The sequence below is a fragment of the Mercenaria mercenaria genome, chromosome 4 (assembly GCF_021730395.1).
Source record: "Mercenaria mercenaria strain notata chromosome 4, MADL_Memer_1, whole genome shotgun sequence".
NCBI lineage: Eukaryota > Metazoa > Mollusca > Bivalvia > Venerida > Veneridae > Mercenaria > Mercenaria mercenaria.
Window position 1 is genome coordinate 24,334,020 of NC_069364.1, and position 13,071 is coordinate 24,347,090.

General features: G+C 36.8%; 1 protein-coding gene across 5 annotated transcripts in view; it reads right to left on the bottom strand.

Moving 5' to 3' along the window:
- The window catches only part of LOC123551218 (syntaxin-binding protein 5-like), a 145,883-nt gene that overhangs the window by 91,209 nt on the left and 41,603 nt on the right, over positions 1–13,071 (bottom strand). For 3 of the 5 annotated variants that reach the window (XM_053540771.1, XM_053540770.1, XM_053540767.1), the window contains exons 8-10: positions 9,838–9,961; positions 8,635–8,710; positions 6,543–6,572 (exon numbers count right to left, since the gene is read on the bottom strand). In XM_053540771.1, the coding sequence (XP_053396746.1) occupies positions 6,543–6,572; positions 8,635–8,710; positions 9,838–9,961 (230 nt within the window). The remainder of the gene's footprint in view (positions 1–6,542; positions 6,573–8,634; positions 8,711–9,837; positions 9,962–13,071) is intronic. The other 2 variants (XM_053540772.1, XM_053540768.1) reach the window with 1 other exon arrangement.

Sequence of the window (13,071 nt, forward strand, 5' to 3'; positions counted from 1 at the left end):
GCTACATCATTTACTGCACAAAACCAGGCTTTCTGAGAAGTGTGAAACTGTTTTTAACGCAGTACGTTAGCTACACTCGGGCAGACAATGTCACTAGCTCACATGCTATGAAAGCCAAGGTCATTTAATATGGCAGTCAAGGTCATATCCTATGGCAGTCAAGATCACATCCTATGACAGTCAAGGTCATATCCTATAGCAGTCAAGGTGATATCCTATGGCAGTCAAGGTGATATCATATGGCAGTCAAAGTTATATCCTTTGGCAGTCAAGGTCACATTCTACAGCAGTAATGAATATCACATTCTATGTCAGTCAAGAAAGTCAAATACTGTGATAGTTGAGATGGTTGAATACAAAGGTAAAACCATCAAGCTTTCAAGTTAGCACAAGTCAATGTCACTGAAAGGATTATGCAAACTTAGTGTATAAATATTAACCTTTAGCCTGCTAAATTTCTAAAATGGAATGGTCCATCATTCAACTTGGGCAGTACCATTTATTATTTGAAGGGGTATTCAATAAGAAGTTACTGACTGAATAGCGAACAGTGCAGACCATGATAAACCTGCATGTCTGATCTTGGTCTGCACTGGTTGCAAAGGCTGAACAACTTGCCAGCAGCAGCAGGCAAAAGATGAAAACTGACTGTTTCAAAACAGACCCTTGAATAGCTTATTGCCCCCCACATGTGTTCATTTAATGAAAACCACAATCATCACTAGCATGACTTAAATAAATCATTACGAGAACAAATCTTGATCAAACAATCTGGCACGTGCTTGTTCCATATTTGCATAATATTTGCACCATCTGTTACCAGTACTTTCTTATATGTGAAGAATTCATTATAATGACACAACTGTTGATTTCTGTTTATATAACTTTACAACAAACATTGTACTTAAACTATTTTATGAATCTGATTTCTTTGTTTTGTTTGACTCGAGTTGTCAAAACCTGCTGTTAATCATAGCAACTGCTTGCAATCATCACTGCTGTTCATTACCAGCAATTGCTCGCCATCATAAGCAACTTCTGTTCATCATCAGCAACAGCTGTCAATCATCATCAAATGTTTGCCATCATCAGCAACTGCTTGCAATCATCAGCAACTTCTGTTCATCATCAGCAACTGCTGTCAATCATCACTGCTGTTCATCATCAGCAACTGCTTGCCATCATCAGCAACTTCTGTTCATCATCAGCAACTGCTGTCAATCATCACTGCTGTTCATCAACAGCAACTGCTTGCCGTTATCAGCAACTGCTTGCCATCATCAGCAACTGCTTACAATAACAGCAACTGCTTGCAATTATCAGCAAGTATTGTTAATCAACATTAATCAGCAACTGCTGTTTTACATCAGTCATTGCTGTTAGTAACCGAAGTCTACAGACAGAAACTTATGTTGACTTTTGACAGTAACTGTTGCCAGCGACTGTTGTTTGTTGTCAAGTAAAAGCTTGTTTTTAAATGTAATGACAAACAATACAATCACTGAATAATGATAAAAGTCTTTCCTGCCTCCCTGCCACAAAGTTCTCATTTACAAGTCAATCAGTTTTGACTTCATTATAACCATTTTTTAAAGGAAGGAGGAGAGGGGAAATTGATATCAATAAGAGCCACTGACCTCTTAACCAGCTGGTTGATTATCTTACACAACAAACACAACGCCCTTGAACCCGAGCCACAGACATCCTCCATAAAATATGTATGGTTACCTCCCCATTGAAATAAAGTGGTTTGATTCTTATGCCAACAACAAAGAACCTAACACATGCAAATTTGAGCCGTGCCATGAGAAAACCAACATAGTGGCGTTGCGACCAGCATGGATCCAGACCAGCCTGCGCATCCGCGCAATCTGGTCAGGATCCATGCTATTCGCTTTCAAAGCCTATAGCAAATAGAGAACCCATTAGCGAACAGCATGGATCCTGACCAGACTGCACGGATGTGCAGGCTGGTCTGGATCCATGCTGGTCGCAAAGCCACTATGTTGGTTTTCTCATGGCGCAGCTCAAATTTATAACTTTTTAAAGAGGTGTCATTAAAGTTTAATGAGAACTTACAGACAAGAATCTTTTACTTCTTATGCAAGCCCAGTACTAAGCAGAACACAAACTAAATAATGCATGATTCCAAATATAGAATTCAAGCAGTAGGATAGGTTTGTAAAAATCTTAAAACCCAAGGCAATTTCTGTACAATAACTTAAGTGACACACAAAAGCAACAATGCTCTCATGTTTCAAAATGCATGGACAGACATATGAAAAGACTGAATATACTGAGCTGTTAACATGAGTTTCTGGAAATATTGACATATCTTAAGATGTAAACCCCATGACCTTCTACTGTGTATAAAGTTTTATAAAATCTATTGTAAATAACACAGTGGAATCAATTTTCAATGCACCAAACTGCAATCCAAACAAACACAAACAAGGTGTCTTGTAAGCATGAGTTAAGAATATTCCTGGAATCTTCACACATCTTGCAACGAAACATTTATCTTATATCTTGAAACAAAACCCTTTGGATATAACCCTGATTTTGAAAAAAAAAAAAACTTTTGGAAAGGACCCTCATCAAAATATACTACATTTAATGGAACTCGGCATAAATGGACTATGCAGACTTCTAGACTAAGTCTTGATGGTGAATAGGCATCAAAATGCCATGCCCGCCCCACCTTCAATCTCTCAGATGTCAAGTACCTCAATCACCATAGCAACACAACTACACAAATTTAACTCTTTGGAAGAACAAAGTCCCAGAAACAAGTAAAGTGGTATTCAAATGCATATCTTTTTTCATTTATGTTACAGATTTCAGTAAGGAAAATGTACCCATTATAATTAGGGTGTGTCACTGATTCTGTGCCTAAACACACAACTTTTGAGCCACTGGGACTATCTAGATGGTTATCAAACCTGGATGATATTCTATACCCATAAACATTGTGAACAAGTTTAGTGAACACTGGATTCAAGGGCCATAACTCAAGAGCCATTGGGTCAATTGAACTTGGCTATAAATGTTGTGACAAAATTTGGTGAACATTAGGTGAGAGCTGCAAGTAAGTGCAGACAACCTTAAGGGACACTGCCCGTAACCAGCCACCGCAGGTGTTCCCACAATACATCCCATTTTAAGGCATATAAAAAAGGAGAATTTCTACCAACATCATTCTGTAAGTGTCTGGATGATGTTTGGATACTTCATCAACAGTCTGATGATCCATATTACAAGAAGTGCATTAAGAATCTAAATTTTTCCCTTCTTTTTTGTTAAATGTCCAAACATCAACAAAGAGTATTAAATTAAATCAAGTCTGAGCTTGGCATTGTTGTCTGTAAACATGACTAACAGCAAATTTCTGTTTATTCATCATTCTTTGAATTAAGTCTCTCAAACCATCAGAACTAGGAACTTTATAATTGAATTTAACTGTTTTGGAAAATAGGCAAAAATATTAAGTAAAAACAAGAGCTGTCCATAAGACAGCCAAGCTCGACTATTCGAAATATTGTCACAGAAGCTGGAAATTATTACCCAAAATGTTAAATATCAAAAGAGTTTTAAGTTCAAAAGGGGACATATCAGAGTTATGGGACTTGATGCTATCAACTAGTTTTATAACCCCGAAGAAACATGTTAAGTTTCAATTCAATATCTGCATTAGTTTTGGGGATAGTAACTTGCATGTAAAACTTTAACCAGAATTTTCTAAGTCCAAAAGGGGGCATAATTTTCTCAAAATACATGTTAAGAGTTATGGAACTTGACCCAGTGAGGTAGGTAATTGATCTAGAAAAAGAATAAATAAGTTCCAAATCTATATGCCTTTTAGTAATAGCTGTATGTACTTGCACGCAAAACTTTAACCAGAATTTTCTAAGTCCAAAAGGGGGCATAATTTGGCCAAAATACATGCCAGAGTTATGGGACTTGACCCAGTGAGGTAGGTAATTGATCTAGAAAAAGAAAAAATAAGTTTCAAATCTATATGCCTTTTAGTAATAGCTGTTTGACTTGCACGCAAAACTTTAACCAGAATTTTCTAAGTCCAAAAGGGGGCATAATTTGGCCAAAATACATGCCAGAGTTATGGGACTTGACCCAGTGAGGTAGGTAATTGATCTAGAAAAAGAAAAAATAAGTTTCAAATCTATATGCCTTTTAGTAATAGCTGTATGTACTTGCACGCAAAACTTTAACCAGAATTTTCTAAGTCCAAAAGGGGCATAATTTGGCCAAAATGAAGGTCAGAGTTATGGGACTTGGTGCTATCAACTAGTTTTATAACCCCGAAGACACATGTGAAGTTTCAATTCAATATCTGCATTAGTTTTGGAGATAGTAACTTGCATGTAAAACTTTAACCAGAATTTTCTAAGTCCAAAAGGGGGCATAATTTGCTCAAAATACATGTTAGAGTTATGGAACTTGACCCAGTGAGGTTGGTAATTGACCTAGAAAAAGAATAAATAAGTTTCAAAGCTATATGCCTTTAAATGATAGCTGTATGTACTTGCATGCAAAAACTTAACCAAGGTGTGACGCCGACGCCGACGCCGACGCCAGGGTGAGTAGAATAGCTAGACTATTCTTCGAATAGTCGAGCTAAAAACATCCTGCAGCAAATGAAAATAAGCATCCTGCAGTAATATTTCATTTAATATTTTGTGAAAACAGAGACTTTATAAATCATACTGCATTACAGAAAATTGATGGAGTTCCTGAAATGTTTTATATCTTTCATGAAATGCATGCCTGAATTTTGCAGTTTCATAATGGACATTTAGTTTCATTACTCTGGAAGCATCTATACCCATTGTTGTGATTTGAGCAAACTGTGCTATTTCTGTTGTTGGGATAATCCTTGAATACAGTATGGTCTATAAACCCTATGTGGGTGCTACTAAACTAGACTGGTTATCTTTAAAGCTTTTTGGGATGGGTATAGAAACGTAGGGACACGTTTTACTCCCGTAATGCCCTGCTTAGCCTCATTTTCAGATTCTTACTAGCACCTGAGTAGATTTTGTAAGTCACACAGACATAATTTATGTCTTCTAGAGTCATTCCAACTTTTAATGGTGGCTGACCCAAGAGGGACCATGGGATGGGTGCCTTTAATTAAAAGATTCTACATTACTTGCAGCTGCAATCCCAAAGTGGCACATGCCATTTGAAATCAGCTGCATGAACTCCTTGGCCACAAAGGTCCAGCACCAGCACAAGTCAACATGACAATTTTAAAAAAAGGACAAGCATGGAAGATGTTAATCATTAGAAGATTTGTAAAACATCACTGAGGGTAAGTGATTCAAGTTCAGTCAATCATCCAGTCCTAAAGGTCCAGCATGCATAACAATGGATGATTTAGATAGAGAATATGCAGTTTCAAGTAGCTTGACAAACTATTCTACAGCTGATGTTACAGTTTTAACTAAAGGTAAGTAAAGTTTAAAGATTCGAATATACTGAATGCTCAATCAAAGACTATGAGAGAAAGGTAGTTCCCAGATTATCAAACCTAATTTTAGTACAGATAAGTTATCATCCCTCGGTTTTAAAGACCAATGCACAAATATGTCAATTTTATGGAAGACTGTTAGAGACAACAAAGAAGTACACGGCTTCTTAAGGTAGTGAACCAATGATGACATTCTCCAATTTCCGGGCAATTACGTATTCTTGAATGGTCTAGCAGTATTCTTGGGACGATAACGTAGCTCATACTAGCACCTGGCTTTCCAAATTTCAGAATGCCAAAATTGCATTTATCAGACACACGTGTGACATTGAGGGAATGAAATAAAGCCATTACATTAAATTGATGATACACTAGTGTAATGAAGCTTTAACATCGACGTCATTTAAAGTAAGAGATGTTGGTAAAACTGATTTGTTTATAATAGGTAAAGAAAGTATAATTTTTGATGTTCCCGCAGGAAAAGCTAACATGTGATAAAAAAGAATATTGCATTTGGAACTTTCCACATTGAAATTATCAAACTCAATGAATAAAATTGATAAAATACTTGTCAGAGCCTCGCAGCCTCGCATTTTATTCAACTTGTTTAATAAATTCAATATGAAAAAGACACTCGTGTATATACGAGAAAAACATAATCAAACAGAAATTTCTCACTACAGGTCCACTACCTTAATTGCATCATAGTATCAAAAGAACTCACTATTTTCCTTTCATTTCAGTAACAGACACTCATACTTTTGAAACTTAACTGTATTAAACACAATCCTTAACTGGTGTCAAAATACTATGTGGATGAGTGGTTCAAACCCCAACAGCTTGATCCAGTGACCTACAACCCATATACACTTTATGTTTTAATATTCTATTGCCAACATATCTGCTAAAATACCCTAAAAACACATGTTTTGTTAGCTTTATTGCATGATGCTGGAACTAACAGTATTCCAAAGAAAGGAGACATGACTATACATGATATATCCCTCAGTTTTTTAAAGGTAAGTCATGCACGTTCATTGCTCGTACTCACCTAGTTATGAACCTTAGCCATCGGCCTAACCTTTATAGTATCAAAAATCAACACAAATAACTTCTACTTGTTGAATTTGGCCCGCAATGGACTTAGAATGACAAACGGCAATTTTTATCTGATTGCATAAATCCTCATAATTGAGCCACGTCATGAGAAAACCAACACAGTGCATTTGCGACCAGCATGGATTCAGACCAGCCTGCGCATCCGCGCAGTCTGGTCAGGATCCATGCTGTTCCCTGACGGTTTCTCTAACTGCACTAAGGCTTTGAAAGCAAATAGCATGGATCTTGACCAGACTGTGAGGATGCGCAGGCTGGTCTGGATCCATGCTGGTCACAAATGCACTATGCTGGTTTTCTCATGGTGTGGCTCATATCCTTTTCAGCATTCTTCGTTAATCAATGTGATGCCTTTTTAAATCAGACAGTGAAGAATACAAAATCAAAAAGAAAGAGGCAATTGTCACTGTAGGCTTCCTTCCTAATTTCAAACAAAGATGTTTGTTCCACTGAACTTAAGACGTACACATATTTTTTTATTATGCTGTCACCCATTTATGCAGTAAATTTACAATGTATTTTTAACCATGCTTTTTTATGTTAATTTATGCAATAGCCTACATTAACTAGAGATGCTTTTGAGAAAAGCACATGTCTCCCACAACTGCCCCTATGAAAAATGTTAGTTTCTCTAGATGTTTTAGACGAGTGGATCCAATTAGATGGTCTGGATGAGTGGATCCAATCAGTAATTCAAGGGCCATAAACCAAAAGTGCCTGGGCGGATTTGGCTAGTTATTGAACTTGGGTAAGGTCTTATGGCCAAACACATTTTCCAAGTTTGGTGAAGATCGGATGAGAAATGTTCGACTTAGAGAGCGGACAAGAGTAAACAGACAGATTTTTTCGGTAATTCAAGGGCCGTAACTCTAAAATGCCTGGACCAATTTGGCTAGTTATTGAACTTGGCCGAGGTCTCATGGTCAAACACATTTTGTTCAAGTCTGGTGAAGATCGGATGAGAAATGTTTGATTAAGAGTGCGGACATGAGTAAAAAGGCCAATTTCTCGATAATTCAAGGGTCGTAACTCCAAAATGCCTGGACCGATTTGGCTAGTTATCGAACTTGGCCGAGGTCTCATAGTCAAACACATTTTGTTTAAGTTTGGTGAAGATTGGATGAGAAATATTCAAATTAGAGTGCGGACAAGAGTAAAAAGGCCGATTTTTGGTAATTCAAGGGCCATAACTCCACGACGCCTGGACCGATTTGGCTAGTTATCGAACTTGGCCGAGGTCTTATGGTCAAACACATTTTGTTCAAGTTTGGTGAAAATCGGATGAGAAATGTTCGACTTAAGAGTGCTGACAAGCTTTGTGACAGACAGACACACACACACACACAGACTGGAGTAAATCAATATGTCTCCCACACCACTGTGTGGTGGGAGACATAATTAGTGGTATCCAGTCAAAAGAAGGGTTATGGGCATTGTTTCTCCTGGTGTAGACTTTGATAATGAATAACTATTTTAGGTTTCAAGTCAAAAGCTTTGAAACTAACAGAGATATTGGACTTTATCAAAAAGTTTAATAAAAAAATTCTAAGGTAAAAAGGGGAATTACTCTGCCAGAATTCAATCAGAGTTATGGGGATTGTTTCTCCTGTTGCAGACTTTGATAGTAAATAACTATCTTAAGTTTCAAGTCAAAAGCTTTGATAGTAAAAGAGATATTTGACTTTTATCAAAAACTTTAACCAATGGTCACGCCGCGAGTGCAATAGCTCTACTTGTTCTTCAGTAAGTCGAGCTAAAAATAACATTCCTGTACCAAACTATGTAATTTATTAAACACTGATGAGAATTCTGTTACAGCATAGCCAAAGCTCTAAGTAATACAATCTCCAACACTGTCTGGCAAATAACCATTTGTGACCAATTTTCAAAATCTACCAATCTACTAAAAGCCCTATCATCTAATTTGTAACTTGGATTATACGTAAAACTGCATTTTGACAGTGAGACAGGCCTATGTGTGTGATGTTTGGGAGCTGATTGTATAGACAGAACGTATCTCTAATTACCCAGTTCGTGATGATTTCCATTCCACTTTGGTTATAGCTTTACAAGCATCCGGCCGCCCATCTTTCCCAACTTTTGCTGCAACAGATAAACGCAACATATACTACAGTACAAGGGAATTTCTCTGATTTGAACAAACATCCTGAATCCTTACAAAACTTAATTCTGCTAAGTGTTGTTTAGGACAAATGTAATTGCTATAAACAGCATGAAATATGAAGTTGATGACTGATAAACCAAACTAGTATCTCACTTAAAACATCAGACCAGTGGTTAATGCATGTCGAAATAATTAAGGCTGTTAAGTAACAGGCTTTATGTCTGACTACTGTTAATTTTGCTAAGTGATGTCTTTTGTTAAAATATTCAACACTAAAATTTAACAAGAGGGCCATAACAGCCAAGTACCACTCACCTGTCTTTCAGTGCATACCCCAGATAACCTTGTATCAAATTTGACCTAAGTTTCATTAAAAGAAGTATTCTGACCATGTTTTATGTAAATCAGGTAACATATGTTCACACAGTTTCCTTTAATTTGACCTAGTGACCTGAATTTTAACTCTTAGATGACCTGGTGTCAAATTTTAGGTTAATTTTATCACATTCTAACAACATGGAGATAAGGTATAAAATGTGGCCCCTATTATGTAAACAAGTTTCTTCTATGAATTTGTCTTGTGACTTAGTTTTTTTTACTTCGGTTCACCCAGTTTCGTACTTACACTATATGAAGGCAAATATTGCTAAGTTTTATTAAGTAAAAACATGGCTTCTTTACTGTTAGCAATGCTTTAAATGTTTATTCTATAGTGTAAACATGGTATTTAAACATGGTCTTTCTGTGATTTGACCAAGTGACCTAGTTTTTGACCTCAAGTTACAAAGCTTCAAACCTGACCAAAATTCCATCGACAAAATAATATAACAAAGTTTTTCTATGAAACGAGTGTCCTAGTTTTTGACCATGGATAATCCAGTTCATACTGGACCTAAATTTCATACAAAGAAGTATGAAGATCTGGTGGGAAGTGTGTCCTCTGAAGTATTACCAATACTCTTGAGATCTAGTTTTTGACCTCAGATAACCCAGTTTCAAACTGTTGACAATGACAGACAACAATGGACACAATGAAATTACAAAAGCTCAAATTTGTGCTCTTAAAGAACTCTACAAGAGAAACTATAAACATTGGTATACTAACCATGAGGTGTAATAATACTGACTGGTTTTCCTTGAGACTTAATATTCCACGTTAGAAGACTGCCATCTGTATGACACGACATAAACTGTTTACCCTCATGATGCCATGTTATAGAACGTAGTGACTGAAAAATACAATAAACAGATACAGTCTATCAAGATATGGACTTCTCTTTTCATGTAAATATTCAAACTGAAATTTAATGTCATTCATCTGGTATTCCTGGCTAACTAAATAACTGAGCTTTTGTCTAAGAGTTCAGTTCAGACCATTAGTTCCGCCTCAAGAAAAGACAATTGTTTTACAAAATGATTCTTACATAGATATAGCAGTCTGAAGTTATTAATTTTGTTCTCCATCTCTGATATATACCAAGGCTCGGACATACGACAGGTCTTACGATGGCCAGACATACAGCAAAATTTATAGACCAAAGTCCTTTTTGTTATTTTTGGAATGACGCTGTTTATTGCACTAATCGGTATGTGGTTCTCTAACACTATCTGTGAGACCTGACAGAAACAGGGAAAATGCAAATACTGTTATTCCTCTGCTTCAGAGTGGGAACCTAAACCTCAAGTTCAGTTTGAAAAAAATATTCTGTAAAGTGCCAATATAAAGTTACTGGGAAAGAAATACGACACCTTTAACAACAAACTTGATTCAATACTTTATGTCAAGGTCTGTCTACAAAAAAATACCAATACAAATACAGCAGCTGTCAAAGACGCCTGAAATGGTCAATATGTCGGTAAAACATTTCCCAACAATGGTAAAACTTTCCTCTTAACTAAAGAACAATTGTCAAAATTTCTCTTTACTGACAAACACCCCTACAATGGTGAAAACTTCTGTTCACTGACAAACACCCCTACAATGGTCAAAATTTTCCTTTACTGACAAACACCTATGGTTAAAATTTCCTTTTTACTGTCAAACACCCCTACAACACAGGTGGCAGTAACGTACCTAGGATACAGTATGGGTCCATGAGTCATATGCACTTAAATTTACTACAATTATAATGTTTTCTTAGGAAAACAAGAGGACCATGATGGTCCTGAATTGCTCACCTCTTCCCACATGACCCAGTTTTGAGTATGACGTTGTTTTTTCTTTTATTTGACATAGCGACCTAGTTTTTGAGCTCATGTGACCCAGTTTTGAACTTGACCTAGATATTATCAAGATAAAAATTCTGACCAATTTTCATGAAGATCCACTGAAAAATATGGTCTCTAGAGAGGTCACAAGGTTTTTCTATCATTTGACCTATTGACCTAGTTTTCGAAGGTACGTGACCCTGTTTTGAACTTTATCTAGATATCATCAAGGTGAACATTCTCACTAATTTTCATGAAGATCTCATGAAAAATATGGCCTCTAGAGAGGTCACAAGGTTTTTCTATTTTTATACCTACTGGCCTAGTTTTTGACCGCACGTGACCCAGTTTCAAAACTGACCTAGATATCATCAAGGTGAACATTCAGATCAATTTTCATGAAGATCCATTGAAAAATATGGCCTCTAGAGAGGACAAAAGATTTTTCTAATTTTAGACCTACTGACCTAGTTTTTGACTGCAGTTGACCCAATTTCAAACTTGACCTAGATATCATCAAGATGAACATTCAGACCAACTTTCATACAGATCCCATGAAAATTATGGCCTCTAGAGGTCACAAGGTTTTCTTATTATTTGACCTACTGACCTAGTTTTTTAAGGCACGTGACCCAGTTTCAAACTTGACCTAGATATCATCAAGGTGAACATTTTGACCAATTTTCATGAAGATCCATTCAAGGGTATGGCCTCTAGAGAGGTCACAAGGTTTTTCTATTTCAAGACCTACTGACCTAGTTTTTGATCGCAGTTGACCCGGTTTTAAACTTGACCTATATATCATCAAGATAAACATTCAGACCAACTTTCATACAGATCCCATGAAAAATATGGCCTCTAGAGAGGTCACAATGTTTTTTCATTATTTGACCTACTGACCTACTCTCTGAAGGCACGTGACCCACTTTCGAACTTGACCTAGATATCATCAAGATAAACATTTTGACCAACTTTTATGCAGATCCATTCACAAGTATGGCCTCTAGAGAGGTCACAAGGTTTTTCTATTTTTAGACCTACTGACCTAGTTTTTGACCGCACATGACCCTGTTTCGAACTTGACCTAGATATCTTCAAGATGAACATTCAGACCAACTTTCATACAGATCCCATGAAAAATATGGCCTTTAGAGAGGTCACAAGGTTTTTCTATTATTTGACCTACTGACCTAGTTTTTGATGGAACGTGACCCACTTTCGGACTTGACCTAGATATCATCAAGATGAACATTCAGACCAACTTTCATACAGATCCCATGAAAAATATGGCCTCTAGAGAGATCACAAGGTTTTTCTATTATTTGACCTACTGACCTAGTTTTTGAAGGCACGTGACCCACTTTCGAACTTGACCTAGACATCATCAAGGTGAACATTCTGACCAATTTTCATGAAGATCTCATGAAATATATGGCCTCTAGAGAGGTCACAAGGTTTTTCTATTTTCAGATCTACTGACCTAGTTTTTGACCGCACGTGATCTAGTTTCGAACCTGACCTAGATATCATCAAGATGAACATTCAGACCAACTTTCATACAGATCCCATGAAAAATATGGCCTTTAGAGAGGTCACAAGGTTTTTCTATTATTTGACCTACTGACCTAGTTTTTGACCTAGATATCATCAAGGTGAACATTCTGACCAATTTTCATGAAGATCTTTTGGAATATATGACCTCTAGAGAGGTCACAAGGTTTTTCTATTTTTAGACCTACTGACTAGTTTTTGATGGCACGTGACCCAGTTTCGAACTTGACTTAGATATCATCGAGGTGAACATTCTGACCAATGTTCATGAAGATCTCATGAACTATATGGCCTCTAGAGAGGTCACAAGGTATTTGTATTTTTAGACCTACTGACCTAGTTTTTGAAGGCACGTGACCCAGTTTCGAACTTGACCTAGATATCATCAAGGTGAACATTCTGACCAACTTTCATAAAGATCCCATGAAAAATGTGACCTCTAGAGTGGTCTCAAGCAAAAGTTTACGAACGCACGGACGACGGACGCCGCGCGATCACAAAAGCTCACTTTGTCACTTTGTGACAGGTGAGCTAAAAATGACAAAAAGCCATTTTGAAAATTTTTCAAAACCCAGTTCCA